Source organism: Tauraco erythrolophus, chromosome 3 (assembly GCF_009769465.1).
Source record: "Tauraco erythrolophus isolate bTauEry1 chromosome 3, bTauEry1.pri, whole genome shotgun sequence".
In the NCBI taxonomy this organism is placed as follows: Eukaryota; Metazoa; Chordata; class Aves; order Musophagiformes; family Musophagidae; genus Tauraco; species Tauraco erythrolophus.
In genome coordinates, this window is record NC_141467.1 from 46907507 (window position 1) to 46926889 (window position 19383).

Consider the following 19383-nt stretch of genomic DNA (forward strand, 5'->3'; position numbering starts at 1 on the left):
TTCAGCACTCCAATGGCTTCCCCCAAACACAGGCATGTTAGCAAGAATCCATTGTGGTCTGAACTTGCCCACGTACGTGTTTAATCCCACCAAGTTGTCAGTCGTGTCCTACTGACTTGTAGTCTAAGTACAATCAAAATAATATTCTAATATGAGAGACCATCCCTTGTTCTATTTCATGTAGGCATAAGAACCTTAAAAGTGTCTTGGAAGGACAACTGGCATGTCTTCCTGTTTCTCAACATTGCATATAAGGTTGTTCAAGAAGGTGAATAATATAAAAAGGAGGTGGAGCCTGAGACAGCCCATTCTGTTTTTTTCTTGCCACTGTCCATCTTAGCAAAACTAATACAGCAGCTGCATCAGGCACGTTGATGTGATTGGTCACTGGCAAAGACCGTCACTGGTGGTAGTTGCTGACAAAAAAAAATCATTGTGAAAAAGACTCATTAATGATGTAAATGTGTTTTAAGGCTATCTTCAGAAGGGAAAAAGAGGCAAGAAAGTCACTGCTTTTTAAACAGCCTCTTTTGGCATCTTTCCAAAGTTCCCTGGAATCTGATAGGTATTTCTGGTTGTCTGTAGAAGGTATTCCCAAATGGCCAAGCATAAAAAGTTTGAAGCACAGAGGATGTTCTTTGAAGATTTTGGATGGGAATCAGAGTCAGGTTTGTAATGGAAAGCAAAGTCCAAGCTGAACTGGCCTGCTGCCTCTCCACAATCCTTTGGGTTAAGTTCTGTGTTTTGATTCACAGGCATGGTATGCATCAGCTTGAAGTCATTGATGGCATCACATCCATTCAAACACACTGCTTGGCATGTGCTAACACAATAGACCTGAGTATAGATGATTAATTATATGCAACCATTTAATTGGGAATTTGCAACTTGTATTAAGCAGTGAGTAATGTTGCTGGTGGACAGTACAAAACCACAGAAAATCAAAGAATCCCATTAGTAGTGGTGAGCTGAACAAATAAGCTGCGATCCAGAAATCTGTGCAACTGTTTCATGTGATAGTTTTATGTTGTGTGAATAAGAAGTACAATGAAAAGAATAAGGCAGAGAAAGAAACAGAACAGGGACATTTTTGTTTGAAAAATCCATCAGATGAATAGAAAACTCATTAATTTCAGGAACAGAGGAAATTCCTGTTTATGATATCCTTTCTTGTAGATGCTCAGGCAGGTAAGCTGTAACGTGTTTTGTGGTTTGTTTTTTTTTTATTGTAAGGTTAGATTCCTAAATCTATAATGGGAACATACTTGCAGAATGGTGTATATAGGTATAAACAGACCTTCCTTTAGTATAAAGTACATAATACAATTTGTTCTTGATGGTGTCTTTCTTTTCTTTGAGCCCTTAAATATGCTTCAGTAATTTCACTACAACACAGATGATGTTACTTTTTAGAGAGATTGCACTGCACGTAATGCCTAATTTGCCTTAAAGCACCAGGGAATGGCTGGACAGTCTCTTAAAGTGACTGAATCTTTTATTAGGGTTTATAAATCTTCAAAAAGAAGGACTCTCAAGCTCTGGAGAATCCACCAAAGATATACCTCAAAAGAAAATGTATGTATATGGCCTCCATCCAAGACAATTTGGAACTGAAAGGACTTTGTCTAAAAACATTTCTTGCACTTTGCCATAGAAGTTTCAGAATGGTCTAAATATTTAGTAACGTGGACAAGAACTTGGTTCAAAGCTTATTCAAGCAAGTGAAATGAAAACTGACAGTTTTCCAGAAGTCAGTCAGAAAGAACCAAACAAGTAAGTGAAAGCAACCTGGTTATGAATAAATTACAAAGCTTAAAAAAAATTAGTGCTTAGTATTCGTGTGTTTTCTGAGAAGCCCAATGTGTATTTACTGCCATGTAAAAGAAGTGGCCTTTGCAGACCAAAGCACCCTTTCTGATGTGTCTCTTCCCTTGAGAAGATGCCAGTTGGTCACTGTTCTTGTAGGCATGGATAAAAATCTTTTAACTGTAGTATAAACAGTGGCAGAAAAACAACATATTTCCAAATGCTTAATATTGTTCTCTCTGGAGAAATACTTGAGCTCAACAATGATAAATACAGTCTAAGGAAGAGATTTCCTGAAATTTTCATGTCTTTCCACCCCCAGATTTCTCAGGGGATATGTGCTTGACCTCAAGGGAGAGCACAACCAAAGGCCTTTGAAACAGAAATAAAAACGAAGAATAGAAGGAGTTTTTAAAATGAAACAGGATTTAAAGCAACTTCACTGAGGATAATCCTTTCCCACAGTCTCTAATGCTGGAAAATCCTTGTTTCAGTTCCCAAGCAGTTTTCAGACATTCTCCTAGACATTGACATGGAAAAAATTTGGGATTGTAATCTACTTTTTTCCTCTTAAGAGCAGAAACAATATTAACAGCCAGTCATTGAACTGTCCCGCTTAATACCTTCACCCTGGGAACTATCACCAGGTGAGTCAGGAGAAGTTTCTCAAAGGCAGCTGCAATGCCTTTCTTGGAACTACACTTCTAACTTAGGTTACAGGCTTCCTGTCATATTTGTTGTATAAAGAAGATAAATGTTTTGTTGCTAATAAAATGAGCCTCAACAAATAACACAGCTTTGGATTTGGGAGTTTTTAAAGCAGATAGAAGCATGAAGGAAGGACCTCACTGGTAAGAGCGAGAGAGTAAGAGAGTATCATTCCTGGGAGAGGACTTGGCAAAAATAGTGAGGACTAAGACCTAAGAGGATCCAGAACACTAAATTTGAAGAAGACTATTGAAATAAGGGAGCTAATTTTCAGAAGGTTCAATTTTGCTATTGGCAAAGAGAAAATAAATGAAGCTGCCTTCTGAAGGCTGAAATGGAGCTACAGGGAAAGGCTTTGGGGATGGAGGCTTGATGAGAAATTAGTAGTGTTAGGATTAGAAGGGGTAACAGACTATTATACAGGGTCACACAGGCTGCTAAGAATGTAAGGAATGGGAGATAGGCAAGAGGGGGAAAAAAGAAGACATTAGGGAGTAGAGATAGCTTACAGAATGCATATATGTAGCGATAATGTGCCTGGAGGAGAGGAGAGGAGAGGGTAGTCATCAGAAGAGAGCTTTGGGAACAGCCTTGGGGTTATATGCAAGTGGGTAGCCACACTCAAATCAAAACAGGTGGCTGATAAGGGAAGGCAAAGAAGCAACATAACAGCAGGTCCTCCAGCATGAAGCAGCATTGAGCTATATCAGTCAAAGCAACAGCACGATAGACTCTCACCAGCTCTTAAGCAGAAGCGTGTTCTTTCCCTAAACTTCAAAGATGACAAACGCCTTTCCTCCAGGGGGTTGTCTGCTGCAGCATCAGCACCTCTCAGTGCCTGCAGGCAGAGGGACGGACACTAGACAGGCCACAGCCAAGCAAACCATTGAGCATACCGGGAAAAAAACTACACCTAGAGCAATCTTTTTGCAACAGACTGGATTGTATTACAGTTAAAAATTAATTCCTGTGGAAATAAAATATTGAAGCAATCATCATAAGACTAATAAAGCTTTAGTAAAGAAAAGGAGATCATTTGATATGGAGAGCCATCTGAGGTTACAATTGCTTTGATGGATGGGTGGAATGAACTTCAGACTTTGTCTTCCTTGGTTTTGAACAGTGATGTTATCCGAAGTATCAGGGGGTTCTGCTCATGACACAGTTGGCAAGTCAACATTTTTTACTTTTCATTCATCTTTCAGGTTTCTTTTGTATAATCTCTCATTCAGAAGTTCTCATACTATGAAAAGCCATAGTCTGATGCTCTTGGTACACTGGTGTAGTGGCTAATTTTCCTCAGATGTGTGGCTGTATTCCTGGTCCCCAGCTACACACTCCCACCTTTGCGTTCATCACACCAGCAGTGAGTTGGTTCATAGGCTGAATGGCAGAAAAGTATCCCTTCCTTCTGTCCTCCCCTCAAAATAAATAGGCTTTTGCAAATTTGCTTCTTGAAACCAATTCAGAGAGCCAAAGCCAAAGAAGGAACTGGAACGCAGAGCTGAGGGGATGACGGGGGGTGGGACTGTCCCCTTGGGAAGCAGCTGCTCAGATTTCCTAGATGTATTGTCAAATACCACATCCTGAGGGTGGTCTCTCCTCTCTGTGACTGGATGTAGATTTAAAGACTGCTTAGAAGATGAGGTTTGGAAGCTTTACATGGCATTAAACTAATGATCTGTGTGGTCTGCAGTGAAAGCATAAAATTATGGCATATGCTATCCAAGATTAAGCATTTTCTGCTGTCTATGAAGAAGTTTTCAAACAGAGGGTAAACACCCTTGCTGATCTTCTGGGTTTGTGTAGGGACTTTTTAGCTGTTGGAGTGGTCTTCTGCTTCAGCCTCCTTCTGTTGCATTATAATCTGCAGAGCAAGGAACTGAAACTTCTCACTTCCTAACTTTCTGAGGTTTGAGGCAAAATTGAAAGATTTGCAGCTGAGAGTGTGTCAAGTGATTTGAGAGGCAATACGTTGAGAACTCCCCTGCCAAGACGCGTCTTCATTCTTGCACTTACTGCATTTGAACTACCTATATCATTATAACCAATTAATGAAAATTAGTGGGATGTGTGACGCTACACTGTAACAGACAAGGAGTTTTGGCATATTGAACAGAAAGAAGTGTGATTTCAAGAATATTTTGATCTACTTGTGACTACTCGACTGTCGTTCTGCCCATTGTGGTCCATGTGGCATTGTTCTTGGGCCAGCATTGTTCTGGGATGATTGGTGATATTCATCGGTTAAGTGTGCCTTGGATGACTTGTTCAAACACCATTTTTTAAGATGTCTGCTCCAAGATGAACTCTTGAGAGCCATTTCTATGGTTGGGCTTGCTTGTAATTCCAAATTTTAAAAATCAGAAGGATTTCTGTGTCTAAGAACTACATCATTTGTCACTTGTCACGGTTGTATTCCTCCTGCCTTTTGGGATGCTTTTCTTTACATCCTGTATTGTTGTTTTGCTGGTTTAGAGATGTCCAATGCTATATATTTAATGGGTATTTTGAAAGTGAGAAGAACGATTGTATTCGATGTTTTAGATGACTGCTTAAATGTAGCAAGTGGTTAACATTATATTGAAAAAAATAGCTGAATTATTGTCTTCCTTTTCATATTCTCTCTAATTTCTGGAATTCTTAATCTGAGAGTGGTATCTGCTGTTGGACTGTGACTCAAGTGTGTGTATATGTTGGAAAGTTTGGATCCAAGCCAGCTGCAGTTGTCTTTAAGAGTCAGAGTCCATTTTTATTGAAGAGTATTAAGATATTCTTGTTCGCTTGATCAATTCAGTTCCATTTTGCACTTTTCTCAAAAGATGCTCATGCATTTGGTAGCAGACAAGATTTTTGAAATAATGCAATCGTTAGATCAGTGTCAGAAGGGTGATCTCTTCCTAGCTATCCCACACATCAATAGTTATTATTAAAGAAACACCAAATATTATGGTCATTTTTTTTTCCGGAGAAACTGTGAGAGCACAATTTCCAGTTCATATTAAGTTAGTGAAGACCTGTTCAGCTGATGTCTTCTGCTTCTTTATTTTTCTGGTGCGTAGATTCTTTATTAACATCTTATCATCCAAAACCCAGTAGCATCTCTAAAGTCATGACATTTTTAGATTTCACAGGCAGTAGTCCATAAATTTCTGAAATGTTTGTGGGAAATAAACATAAAGGGCCTTTCTCATTACCTTTCGTTAAATGCCTCTCTGGTTGGCTTCGGCAAGTGAAATGTATAATACATGGCTATAAATTTAGGACTATAAATACATGCTCCTAGAAAGTTCTGAGCCTGAGAACATCAAGCAGCAGGGGCCTTTTTATGTGGCTTCATGCAGTGCGTTTAGTTCGTTTACTTCTTATATGGTTTGGCTTCGGTCTATGCGTACTCCTACAGTGCTGTCTCCCTGCTTGGTTTCCTGACAAATCTAGTTTCACAGTCTGGGTGAACAAATCCTGAAAACACAGTTACATCTGGAATCAGAACACTAAATAGGGGAAACTAAGAATTAGTTGGGTTTTCAGTGTTTAGCTATATGTAGTATTCGGTATTACCTTTGACAGATACTCTTATTTGAAAGCTCACTGAGTCAATATTAAGTCAAGATTTTAAGGAATCTGAAAATACAGAATTGTTTCTCACTCTTTCCCACTGTGGGCCAGGCTGATTTCAGATAGCTATGTCTCGTAGCTTCCTGGCAAATGTTTCAGTGAATTCTATCACGTTTATGTTCTGCAGAAACTTTTTACCCCTAAAAACTTTTATGGTTGATCTCCATTGGAGAAATACATTTTTAGCAGCTGTCTTTGAAAACTAGGCTTTTAACCAGACTGAATTCTCTAGTAGTCATCAATAAATACAGAATTGTTTGCAGTGGAGTACTGTAGATGGCTTTTGAAGATAGATCATAGAATCATAGAATGGCATAGGCTGGAAGGGACCTTAGAGATCATCTAATCCAACCTCCCTGTCATGGGCAGGGATGCCTCTCAACTAGATCAGGCTACTCAAGGCTCCGTCCAACCTGGCTTTGAACACCTCCAGGGAGGGGGCATACACAACTTCTCTGGGCGATTTATTCCGAAGTCTTACCACCCTCGTACTGAAGAAATCTGCTATAGTATTGATCAGACTTCTTAAAAGATGATCTCAGATAGCTTTTAAATTGCATATGTAGCCTTGCCAGATAATGTCACTCTATCATGAAGTTTGGTGAGCACGTTTTCATGGTACGAGGCTCGATCCTGCGTGATGCAAAGTGCTTTGACTGAGTACTGCAAGGTGCTTATGCACATGAATGAGCTAGAGTTGAGTATCAGCCAGGCAGACCCATGCACGAGGTAGACCCATTGACCTTGGTGTTTGCCTTAAGCAGACACCCAAATGCTGAAGTGGGATGAGAATGCTCAGCAGACCTTAGCACAAGTGTCAGCCAGTAGCACAGTTAGAGGAAATGTATCACTGTCCTCAGAAAATAGTAACTTTTTCTCCTTCTTTTACTTCCAGGTCCTACTTAGACATGTATAAGGTGATAATATTTAGTTACCTCTTCTGGTTTGTGCTTACTATAATCTTCATAACGGGAACCACGAGGATCAGCATATTCTGCATGGGCTACTTGGTAGCCTGCTTTTATTTCCTTCTGTTTGGTGGAGATTTGTTGCTGAAGCCCATCAGGAGCATTCTGCGTTACTGGGACTGGCTGATTGCCTACAATGTCTTCGTGATCACAATGAAGAACATCCTCTCGGTAAGTAGCTGCTGCCTTTACCCTCAGCACTATGGTTTCACTGAAGTGTGCACAGTGCTTTGAGTGGTCATTAAAAATCTTTTTCAGGACCACAGGCTCCTGTAAGTACAAAGCAGGCTCCATTTGAATTCAGAAACTGCACGTGCATATTCAGGGAATGGTAATGCATACACATTATAGGAAAATGTGTACCCTTGTATTCAGTTGGGCTCTGTGAAAGCTCACAAGCTATTTTCAAAGGGCCAGGTTCTGGTTTCTTTGCCTAGTAAAGGCTCTCCTTAGAAGTCTTGTGAAAAATCTCAGTGGAATGAGAAATGAGTAAGAAGTGCAAGATTAGTCATGCCGTCAACAATTAGTGCACATTTAATTAAATCTTTTATTTAAAACTAGAAATTTCAAGCCTAGTACTAGATGCAGTTGTGGTGTGATGTAATGTAATTAGTGAAATTGACTACAAAATTACAGACTACATTCCTGTTTCCTTTAGAACTAGTGTGAAACTCAGGTGAGAACAGATGTGTTTTTAAATTAAATGTCAAAATCCTGCAAAATATTAAAGGTTTTCTTACATTAATTAACTCTTTAGAGCAGATTCTTACAGTGCCACTGATAGGTGATTGAGACAAGCCAGTAACTTAAATCTTTTTGAAACATAAATTTAGATTTATTCCTGGCAATTTCTTTTTAGCTTTGAACATTTTTAGTGCTGGACTGAAAAAAGCAGACATTTTTCTTTTTTTCATTTTTATAAGTCACTGTACTGAAATAAAATTGATTTATGGGTGGTTTGAATTTGCAAATGTTCTAAATGCTTACATATGTGCTTCATTTTATGCTTGGGAATTCAGTGGAGCTACGCATGTGTTAAGCTCGTCCATGTATGTTTGCAAGATTAAGTCAGTGATTTATAAAAGTTGCTTAGCTGTCACGTTGCATCATGTGCCAGACATATCACTTTCTCTGAAAAAGCACAAATAAAACCCACATACCTCCTATCTCACTGATAATCAAAAGAATGAATTCTTGCTATTTAAAAGTCATAGGTGTCACTGGTAAAGAGAGTCTTTTTTCTAATCTCTGTTTTATTAATGAGATATAATACAGCCAATGGCAGTCACAATATTTTCATGTGATGTAAAGAGGTGCAATACTTTTCTTATCTTTCTTTCTGCTGTGTTTTGTTATACGAAACTGTTCTTTTACATTCCAGATAGGAGCGTGTGGCTACATTGAATCATTAATTAAGAATAGTTGCTGGTTGATTCAGGCATTTAGCCTGGCTTGTACAGTTAAAGGCTACCGTATTCGTAAGTATAGCTCAGTTTTTCTTCATAATTTTCTTCATAAAGAATCACCTTCAAAATCTTCTACCTGACATATTAGCTTGCAAAAATATCATACCTGCAAGTTCAGTTGATACAACTTGTTCCTATTTTGCCTAGCAAGACAGATTATTAAAAATATTTTGTAGAAGCAAAGGAGATACATATACTGAGACAACTGTCAGCACCCCTGCACATACATACAACCAGCATTTGCTATAAATGAACAATTTGGTGATACCAGCACTTAACACTGTTTCCCTGTATACATGAGTGATGCAACACTTGAGAGTATGGATTCCCTGCATGACTTGAGCTAAATTGTCAGCTCACCATCACTGCAAGGAGAGGGCACCTTTTCCCAGCTGCAGACTCCCACTCCTCCCTGTGTGCCCAGTCTTAAGTTCAGTTGTTCAAAGGGTAAACCAGTTCAGCTGCCTGAAGTGGCAGGAGGCTAAGCCAGTATAAGAGCAGTAATTTTTTGCAGGCATAGCGAGTTTAGGCAATTTTATATTTTACATTTATTCTCATGTTTGTGGTGATAACAAGGGGGGAGTGGATAGTGTATGTGGATGGAGGTGAGAGAAGGGAGGAATGAAGTATGGAGAGCAAGACACTTCACCTCTCAGTGAGCTATTAATTTGGCTCCATTTTGTCCTGATATCCTGGATTGACAGTTTTAAAACCCTTGAATTTTTTCAGTGTTTTTTTTGCTGAATTTAAAGAACTGTTTTATCCTAGTGAGTCTGCAGCAAATTTCTGAAATCCTGTCTTCGTGTCTGTTCCTAATAGGTAAGTAAGGAGCAGGAGAACAGAAGGGAAATACAAAGATGCAGATTCACAAGATAAACGGTGCTCAAGTAGTTCATGTATTATCCAAAACTTTTTGAGCAGCAACATCAACTTAGACACAGGTTTCTGACTCCTGAGGAGATGGGCACAGCAGGCTTTGAAGCTCTTGGAGTTTGACCTTCCAAGCCTGTTAGGCTGGCTTGCTGGGTCGTAAAGGCAGTTTTGAGCCAGAGTCTGTCCCTTGTGTCCTTCTACTCTCTTCTAAAGGGCAGCATAGGCCGTTTAGTTTATAGTTTAGCTCCACAAAGCACAGTTTTAATTTTTTAATATCCCCAAGAGTATTTTAGAGAATGAAGAAAGAAAGAAAGAAAGAAATAGCCAAAGCCAAAATCTAGAGGTAAGAGGAATGGGATTTCCTCTCTGCCTGTCTCCTCCTACCCCAAAGGAAGCAGTTTTGTGGTTTCAAATATTTTTTCTCTTATGCGATGGAAAGAAACATTGAACTGAGTTGTGGAGAGGAAAAATAAAAATATTAGGTGGTGGCAGTGAAAAAATTATTTTGACAAAAATAAAACACTTCTTTCTCATGTTGATAGTATTCTTAATAGAAAAATGAGACCAAAAAAAAACTTCAGAATGAAAAAAAATGGAAACATGCCATTTTAGAAAATACTGAAATCAAATATTTCAGGCTAGCAAAAAATACTTTTTTCCTGTTCTTTGTTTTCAATTACTTAGTAGGAGAGAGTGACTTTGTTTGCAAATGGTTCACTTTTGGTGAATTCCCAGTTTTCATGGAATATAACATTGTTGGAAGCTTTCCTGTTTCCTGTAAGAGAAAATATGGTGTCCTTCAAATGGATAGGCATGCCAGTTTTCTTAAGAAAAATCGAATTAAAGTACCTCAATTCAAATAATCTTAAAGGCTAAGATTATTGATTAAACATTATAAAGGAATACTTAATACAACAGTCCTTATGCTGATGGTGTCTTTTTCCAGCAACCAACAATCTAGATTGTAAACTGCCCAGTGGAGAAGCAGGAATCATTTGGGACAGTATATGTTTTGCCTTCCTGCTGCTGCAAAGAAGAGTCTTCATGAGTTACTACTTCCTGCATGTGGTTGCAGATATAAAAGCTTCTCAGATCCTAGCATCAAGGTAACATAAAATTTTAAAAAATTAAATGAAACAAGTCTCTTGTGACTATGGTAATTGCTTGTTTATGATAGGTAGTACTAAAAGAGTCCTTTAACATGGGTTTAAACAATCCATGCCAAATTCATAATTGCAAACCCAACGCTGACAAAGCACGCGTGAGAAAACAAATCAGTTGAGAATCTGACAGAAATTAAACCATCTTTCCTACCAAACACCATCTGCTGCTCTCGTAGCCCTTATTAAAAGCTGTGAAAGTTGACGTGTGTTGCAGCATTCTCTCAACATCAGTATGTATGAGAGTGAATGCCAGAGTTTCTAAGCGTTGGAAAAAAAGCACTCTTTTATCAGAACCTGTTTGAGACAATGGGCCTTAGAAATCATGACTCAAAAATGTCACATGAGGAAAAATACAGGAAAGTTATGACATCTGGCTCAGAAAGACCATCAGGAAGACACTCGGGAAGTGTCACATCATTGAACACTGACTAGATGTGGCAAGGAAATATGGGCCTCTTTGGGCCTGCTACTTACACTTTCACACAGATGTCCCCTCATAACTATCACTATCACAACCATTTTTCTGTTTTTTAATAAGAAGGCAGATCAGGAATGGAATTCTGGTTTTAATTTCAGTAAGATTTCTAAGGAACTTTTATCAATATTGAATTAAATGTATTGTGTTGTTTTTTCCCAAAAAAAAAACATATGGACATTGATTTCTGTCTGTATTGGAAGGCAAAATTTGGCTTGCATGTCCTGAAAGGAAGTATTTTTGTCTTCCTCTTCTTCTCCCTCCAGGAATTTCTTTTAAAAGGGGACATTTTTAGCTGTCCATACTGAACAAAATTCACCACTGTAAACAGGGCTACCGAAAGATCTATACCTCCATCCCATATTGCCTCTCTCAGACTTTTGCTTTGGGTGAATTTCACTGCTGATGCCGAAGATTTCTGGATATCACCTTTTTGTAGTTTTTTTTTTACGCTGTGTTCACGGTGAAAATAACACAAAGCAAAATCATGAGTATCAAAATGCCTCCTAAATGGGAAAGTTTGCATCCAGAAGGTAAGAACAGGCTCATGTAAAGGACACTGGGCTGGGTTGAAAAAAACGTTTGGTTCCTACTTCCAGCTTTGTGTCTTTTGAGAAGTTACTGAACCTACCCAGGCTTGAGTTCTCCAGCAGCAGCAGTGGAGACATACTGGCCTATGTCAGGAGCTTTATACAGTTAAATGTATTCATGACCAGGAAGTGCCAAGATACTACAAGAAGGAGTGTAATGTAATTAGAGTGATATAATTAATTTCTTTAGTTAGCTGCTTGCCTTGCTAAAATCCAAGCTTTGAATTTACATGGACAATGGAGGTCAGGTTTGGATTCAGACAGCATGGTCTGAGCCTGTCTTCTAGTTAAAGTTAATGTTGTGAAATACAAATACCTCACCTAAATAAGATTAAATTGTGATTCAAACAATAATGATGAGGATCCAGCAACGATTTTCAGTAAACGATAAGAATTTAGGAGTGATCAAGTTGCTAAGGAGAACATGTCCGTCTTTGTTGTCCTTTACTGTACTTTGGGACAATAATGATGACAAGTCTTGATTGTACTCCTTTGAAAAAGTGTAGTTGTGGTTATCCTGCATATTACATGGGAGAATGATTAACAGAAAATATGGTTGAAAACTTAATTAGAAGTAGACTTCTGAAACTATAGCTGTTCTTACTGAGTTCCTGACAAAAAAAAAGGTTTTAAATCTGTGCTACTTCTTTGAGAGAGGCTTTGAGGCTCTTTGAGCGTCTTCAAGAGCTGATGAGTGAATAATGAAGAATGGCCAAGACGTGATCTGGACACCCAAATCAATGAGTCAATTACATTTCTAATTGAAAGAGGATTAGAAGCCATATTCTTTTGGCACACCAAATACTTGCCCAAGGATTTGTGTCATCAGATTAAAAGCACTGTGGTGTTCAGAAGGTAAAAGTGAAGCTGAAGCTATGCTCATCAAGGCCCTGGATAAAGCTGGACTTTGCTCAAAACTTCCAGGGGGCTGAGGCAGAGGGGCAAGATGATTATAATGCTGAAATGACTATAAAGATCAAATCCTGGAGGTGTGTAAGAAGTCCTAACTCAACCCTGAACCAACACGTGTTCTATGTTATTGAGGACTAGAAACTGAATTCCTTGAACAGCTGCTAGAGGAACTCCCTGTGAGGAGGGATCACAGTGTCTGGCCCCAGATCTTGAAATGACTGACTGTAAACAGACTAGTATTCTGAAGTAACTGATTATTTGTTTCAGGCTTTGGATTAGTTTTGTTTTATGCAGATGAGGACATGTACAGAGGGAATACAGAGTTCTCTGTGATGAGCTGGCATAAAGGAAACTTAGAAGGAAGCTCCTTTTTTTCCTTTCTTCTGCCCCCATTTCTGCTGTAGGGGTGCTGAGCTTTTCCAGGCTACAATTGTCAAGGCTGTAAAGGCAAGAATTGAAGAGGAAAAAAAATCAATGGATCAACTGAAAAGACAGTATGTATTCAATGTATTTATGTATATGTACACACACATATACATCTGCATGTATTTCACTGATTGTTAATACTTATCTAGCACCTTCTTTTCTAGAAATGCTGATAAGGGTTTGAAGTATGATTTTGCTATTACAAGAATTGTTCTCTGGGCATTTAGAGATCTTAGGTATTCCAATATTACATAGGGTTAGAGTCATCTTTTCCAAAAAGACAACATACTGCAGAATCTGGCGCAATTTGCTGCATGCCTGTTGCTTCCGTTTCATTTGTGGTACCTCTTCTAATGTTTGAGCGCAAAATACATATGTTTACTTGCACTGAAAATATTTGCATTCAGCTTAACTGGCCTGGAGATTCTTTCTCTTTATGCAGCAAATAAGCCACTCCGCTTTCTGTTGGGTGCAGCCAGCATGCTTCTTTATTAACTGCAGAAAGCTTTCAAAGCTCATCCACTACCATGCATGAAAAGCCATAACTGCTTCCTAACTATATGTCAAAGCCCACTCCTGACAGCTTCTTCCACACCTGTGTGACTGAAGAAGCATGAGAAGGCTGCAGGGACCGTGCTCCCTACCTACACACCTGGGGTTTCCCACCAGGTGATGTATTGGGCTGTTGCTGGCACTGCTCTGCACTTAAATCAGTCTTATCCCAATTGAAAGGATGTACCTGTCCTGGAAATCATTCTTTTCTGTTGATTCTGCAGAGTTTAAGATCAAGGAGGTGATAAGGCTTGCAATATGCCCAAGCTAATCTTTGTTTCTCTAAAAATTACTAGGTTATATTTGCAGGATGTCTGACTTCAACGGTAGAGAGTGCTTGTTTTGTTTCATTCAGTAATATGCATCAGTACTTCATATGATTTAGGCTGGTTAAGAAGAAGAGAGCTGTCAGCACAGTCAGAAGTTTTGAGCAATAACATTGTCCTGACTGACATAGTGTGACTTCAGCAGCAGATGAATGATAGGGAAAGAAATCTAATCATCTACTGAATAATACCAAGTAGCTGAAATGAAAGAGTTTTTTTCCCTCTTTTCTTCCATAACAAATTAACAGATTAATAAATGCATTTAAGTGCATTTTGATCACTGAAATTCATGAATTATTTGCTTCTAATCCAGTTGTATTGAAAGAACTTATTCCTGTGGATTTCAATTTTTTTTTAACTACTGTTTTTCAAACTGTGAAAGACCAGATTGTGCTAACTTTACAAGATTGCGAGAAGGAGAATTGAAAGCTTGTTTACATCTGTTCAAAACTGAACCAGTTTAAGTCTTCTGTATTTCCAGATATGTATATACATGTGGGGCAAATGAGAGCTTAAGGGGTGAAGATGTAGCACAAATAGGGCGGGAACAGCCACATCCCTGATTCAAAGTGCCAAGTTTCAGGAAAACCACTGCGCTAGGCAGAATTCCTTTTTTTCTCAGAACTTCATTTACTGTGTTTTAGCTCCTGACAGCAATTCTTTAATTTTTAAATGACAATAAGAGAGTTGAGGAGGAGTATGTTATAGGAGGCAACCCAGCTCTCACTGACCAGTGAGTGAACATCTAGGCTTGACCCTTCCGGCCAGTCCCTTCAGAGACATTTAACTCCTTATGTTTAAAGGCAGGATTAATGACAACGTGGAATGGATATTTCCTTTGGAAATGTTGGACTATGTATGTGTGTATGGGTGTGTTTAACACTTGTTTTTAAGGGTGGGTCAAAAAGGGTAAAGACATGAGTCTAATAAGAGTCTTCCTTTTGCTAGAATGGATCGTATCAAAGCCAGGCAGCAAAAATACAAAAAGGGTAAAGAGAGGATGCTAAGCATGACCCAGGAGTCCTCAGAGGGGCCGGAGATTCGCAAGGTTTCTGAAGAAGATGACGAAGGTACCATTAGCTATTGTTGTACCGTAATTGCTGTTGAGTGCTAAGGACCTAATAGACCTAACAGTTGGACAAGTGATAAATTGTTCTTCAAAACTGTCAGCATGTAACAAGGTTGTCAGCTGAGTGTTAGTTTGGAGCTTGATTCAACCAAAAAAATCTGGGATTTTGTACCACAAGAATATTTAGGTAAAATGGTTTTATTTGAGGTTACTTTTGGTTAACATCAGGCAGTTGGCAAAGAGCCGAGTAGCAACAGAGGTTTGTTTTGAACAAAGTCATTATCTATAAACCACAGTGTTACAAATAGGTAGCATCTACATTTTTCCAGCAACGTTTTCTGGATGCTGTGAGGTTTTTTCAGTCACTGAAATGTTTCTGTACTTTTAAATGTTGTTTAAGACATGGGAACAGATGAAATTATACCTATGCAGTGCCACATTTCTAGCACTGGCTTGGGATCAGCACTTACTGGATTTAAAATTTTTGGAGCCTGAAATGTAAGGGGATTCGAGAGGAGGGAAAATATTTTCTTCTTAAAATTAGTCAGCTATGACTGTATATTTTAAACACAAATCTGAACTTTTTAGCTATTTTAGAGTAGAATGCTGTTTTAACTGCTGCGTAAACCAGAGTATTTCTGCTTAGTGGTCATTCTTCTGAATGTTTTTAGTATTGAATGTATTCAGTAGATCTGACATCCGATGTGCTCATGAAATTTTAGCTCTTTTGAGAGAAAATAAAAATTATTAATCAGTTTAAGAAACATGTTTCTCATTTTGTAAAATTAATATTTGGACATATTTTATTTTAGGAGAAGCAGACAAAGAGAAAGCCAAGGGCAAAAAAAAGCTGTGGTGGCGGCCTTGGGTTGATCATGCTTCCAGTAGGTTTTCTCAATCATCTTACAAATATGTGGATTTAACCCTTATATCCTTGACCAGAATGAAGGCATTCCCATGACCTATTTGTTTTATGCCTGATTTTATGATTGTGACTTGATAGAAGGCTTGTTTGGGGTTTTTTTCAACAATGATTTCTACTTCAAAATCTTTAAGGAGTGAGTTTAACCATATTTTGAACATCTGTGTGTTGGAAACATAGCTAGCTCATGATACTTTGGGCATTCTCAGAAAAATACCAGATCAGATAAACATGTGCCAAAAAGAATCTATTTTGTCCTCAAAAGTCTCAACTCCCCCCTACTGCAAAGCACAATATATTTAAAAATGTGAGGTGAAGGTTTGCCAATGTGTTCTAAGATTAGTCATACTTTCTTTTTCATATATACACATTATACATCTTTTTTTATGGTCCATCAGTCATTCTGCTATCAGCTGTAGAAATCTGAGTACCACAGTAAGACCGGAAGACTATTCCCAGGACTAGGCTGTGTAGAGCTCAGCTGAGTATCTCTGATCCCACTTGAATGTACTGTTGATATCAGTTATTTGTTATTTTGTGTTTATCTGAAAGCAAAAATATGTTCAGCCTTGTGCACAAGAAATTTTTAGCCTGTATCACTCATATCATTGTTGCATTATGATATTTTAATTTGTTTGTAGCTCAGTCCAGGCATACGATAGAGTTCTTCCCTACGTTATGGATTGGGTAAAACAAGAAAGCTGAGTAGACTGCAATCTCAAATCAGATATCCTTCCATTGGATCTTTGTTGAAGGAAATTGGACACAAGTTATTAAATAACCTCTGAAGATTTAAAAATATTCAAGTGAATAGCACTAATCAGAATTAAATATGAATGTTTATATTGTGCCTGGTCATTTAGCTTAAAAGAGTTACTCCAAGTAATACTTTTACACATCTGCATACTGCTTCATTTACCTATGTGTATTTATTTATAACTCTAGCATATATAATTGCCAACAGCATTTAAGAGAATATCATATGCTTATTTCTATCAAGTCACAAGTAAACTGTGCCTCTGTTTTTATTTTTCTAAAGGGCACACTGCCACTTTAGAGAGACCTATTCCTTTTCAAAAGTCTTAAGAAAATAAGCTTCTTGCCCTGTAGTGTCATTGAGAACAACAATGATAAAACAGATCAAAACTATAATTTGCAAGTTTTTACTGTAGAATTTCAAGCTACAGTGATTTTGAAGGAATGGGATATGGTCTCTTGTTTATTCACCACTAGTTTTGTAGTAAGAACAACTGCTCAAAGAGAGACATTGACTTTGGCTTTTACTTATTTCACCCTCATTATTTAATGTTCTTAAGTGGCAACTTGCATTTTGGTATTTAAACAGTGAGCATTCTTGAAATTATTTACTGCAATAATGCAAAACCTTGTGGGAAACATCACAGACCCTGATCCTGCAAACAGTGTTTGCCTGCCATGTGGCTTGTGGCCACACTCACAGAAACATGCCACTGGTGGTAGGTGTTCACAGGCATACAAAATGGAAATAGACTGATATTCCCCATCTATCCTTTTGAAACTCTGTGCTGTGACTGCAGCGTTCTGCTGCATATGGTTATTCATTTCAATAAATGGGTTTGTGGCTGTGGCTGTATATATGTATATGTCGAAGTTGCTTAAGCTTGAAGTTTTATGCTGATTCCGATGTTTAATTTAGATTTTTATTGTTATTTTTATACCACTTGTTATAATTTTATTGTAGAGAGAGGTATCTCAGTTTGTACATCATAGGAATTAAAACACAGTCATGAATTTGAGTCTGAGTAGAACAGACGGGAAACATCAGTGAGGGTTTCCTCATTGATGCTCACTCACGCTCTGCCTTGCAAGGAGGTATAGTTCCTCCTGTGCTTGTGTATTACTTATGGAGCCCTACAAAGATCAGCAGGAGTTAGGGCCACATACTTCAAGGTCCTCAGCTTCTCCTGGGGCACAGAGTTGTGTCTGACGTAGTGCAAAAGATTGTGTTCACAGCTGTCCTGAGGATCTCTTTCCCTCTGGGCACAGGCAGATGATGAGATTATGCTGACTTCTCCTGCATGGCTCCCCTTCTACCTCCTCCAGCTCATCCTACAAGGAAAGCCTGCAAGTCCCTTTTCTCAGTAGGAGAAAGTCACATTTTACAGTAGGAGAGGAGTCCCCCAAGTCCAGTCTGGCCATGAATTATCTTACTGGCAAAATTTGGTCTTTTTAGTAATCCCTGTAGATGACTAACACACTTGTTACTCCATTATGATGTGTGCAAGAATGCATTATTGCTATTCAATCATACCTCCCTCTTTAGATGTAAAAGAGACATAACTGCTACCTTATAGTGTCCCCTCAGATACAGTTTAACCTAAAAATTTTGGAGGGAGATCATTGTAGATTTGTTTTCTGCCAGCTTAGGCATTCCAAGTCTGACTGGGTGCTACTCTGAGCCTTTAAGGAACTGCGCTGCAGTAGAGGTTTCCTCTAGATTTCAGACCTTATCCTGCTGATCTTCTGTATGGACAAGTGCTGTTGCTGACTACAAGATACCTTTTTATGAAAAAGAACTGCAGACTACTGGCTTTTAAAACGCAATCATCTCTTTAATGCATTTTAAATGGGCATTCTTTGAAGTCCCTCTACCAAATAACTAATTTGCTTGATCCAAGGAATTTCCAAACTTCCTTTTCACCTCAGTTCAGCAATTAGAACTGCTGGAGTGGACTCTCTGTCCCTCTGCAGGGTGTTCATTGATGTTAAAAGTCATAACTAAGCACATGAGACACAAAATTCCCTTTGTGAGGGAGTTTTAGATGCCGAAGTTATGATCCCATAGAGTTCTGGCAAATGTCACAGTGTGCTTACCCTGAGGTTTCTACGGTAGTTATATGTGGTCATCTGTGCACAGAGGATCTGTGTAGAGTTCAAGGTATGATTGAATTAAAGCAATTGTTACTTTTCCAGAAACCTATAATGAGGGTTAAATATAATTTTCAATATAAATATGTATTGCTTCATATATCTAGATTGTGTGACATTTCATATAAGTAATTGTTCCTTTACGTATTTCAGCTTAAACGTGGAAATTATTTACCAGTTTTCACTGCTGAATGTAATGCTGTGATTTTGATTTGTCTCTTGCTTATTTCCTTATTTTTCATTTCTTTTGTTTCCCTTGTTTGTCCATGTAGGCCTGTTACCATCTGAGAAATAAAAACATTGCTTCTGTTCAAGGATATAAGGCCTAGCTTATTCACTGTGCATCTTTACTGTATCAAGGTTTCAGAATTTTTCTGAATCCATGGGCAAAAAATTGAAACTCATTTGCAATCATGTTAATAGAATCCAAGTGATTTGTTTTAAACAAACCAAGGTTTTCCATTACCTCATCAAAGCTTAAATGTTTGAAGAAAGCATTTACTAATACCATCCCGTTCTATAGTTTAAAGGATGCCTCAGCATTTTAAAGAGAAGTTCTGTATTTTTTGTCCAGTGGTACTGTTCATGTAAATTCGTTTACT

General features: G+C 38.3%; 1 protein-coding gene across 3 annotated transcripts in view; it reads left to right on the forward strand.

Moving 5' to 3' along the window:
- PIEZO2 (piezo type mechanosensitive ion channel component 2) overlaps nucleotides 1-19383 on the forward strand; it is a 319421-nt gene that overhangs the window by 257435 nt on the left and 42603 nt on the right. For all 3 annotated transcript variants that reach the window (XM_086609198.1, XM_086609196.1, XM_086609197.1), the window contains 6 exons: nucleotides 7028-7271; nucleotides 8482-8578; nucleotides 10386-10545; nucleotides 12984-13073; nucleotides 14832-14953; nucleotides 15765-15836. In XM_086609198.1, coding sequence (XP_086465324.1) covers nucleotides 7028-7271; nucleotides 8482-8578; nucleotides 10386-10545; nucleotides 12984-13073; nucleotides 14832-14953; nucleotides 15765-15836 — 785 coding nt within the window. The remainder of the gene's footprint in view (nucleotides 1-7027; nucleotides 7272-8481; nucleotides 8579-10385; nucleotides 10546-12983; nucleotides 13074-14831; nucleotides 14954-15764; nucleotides 15837-19383) is intronic.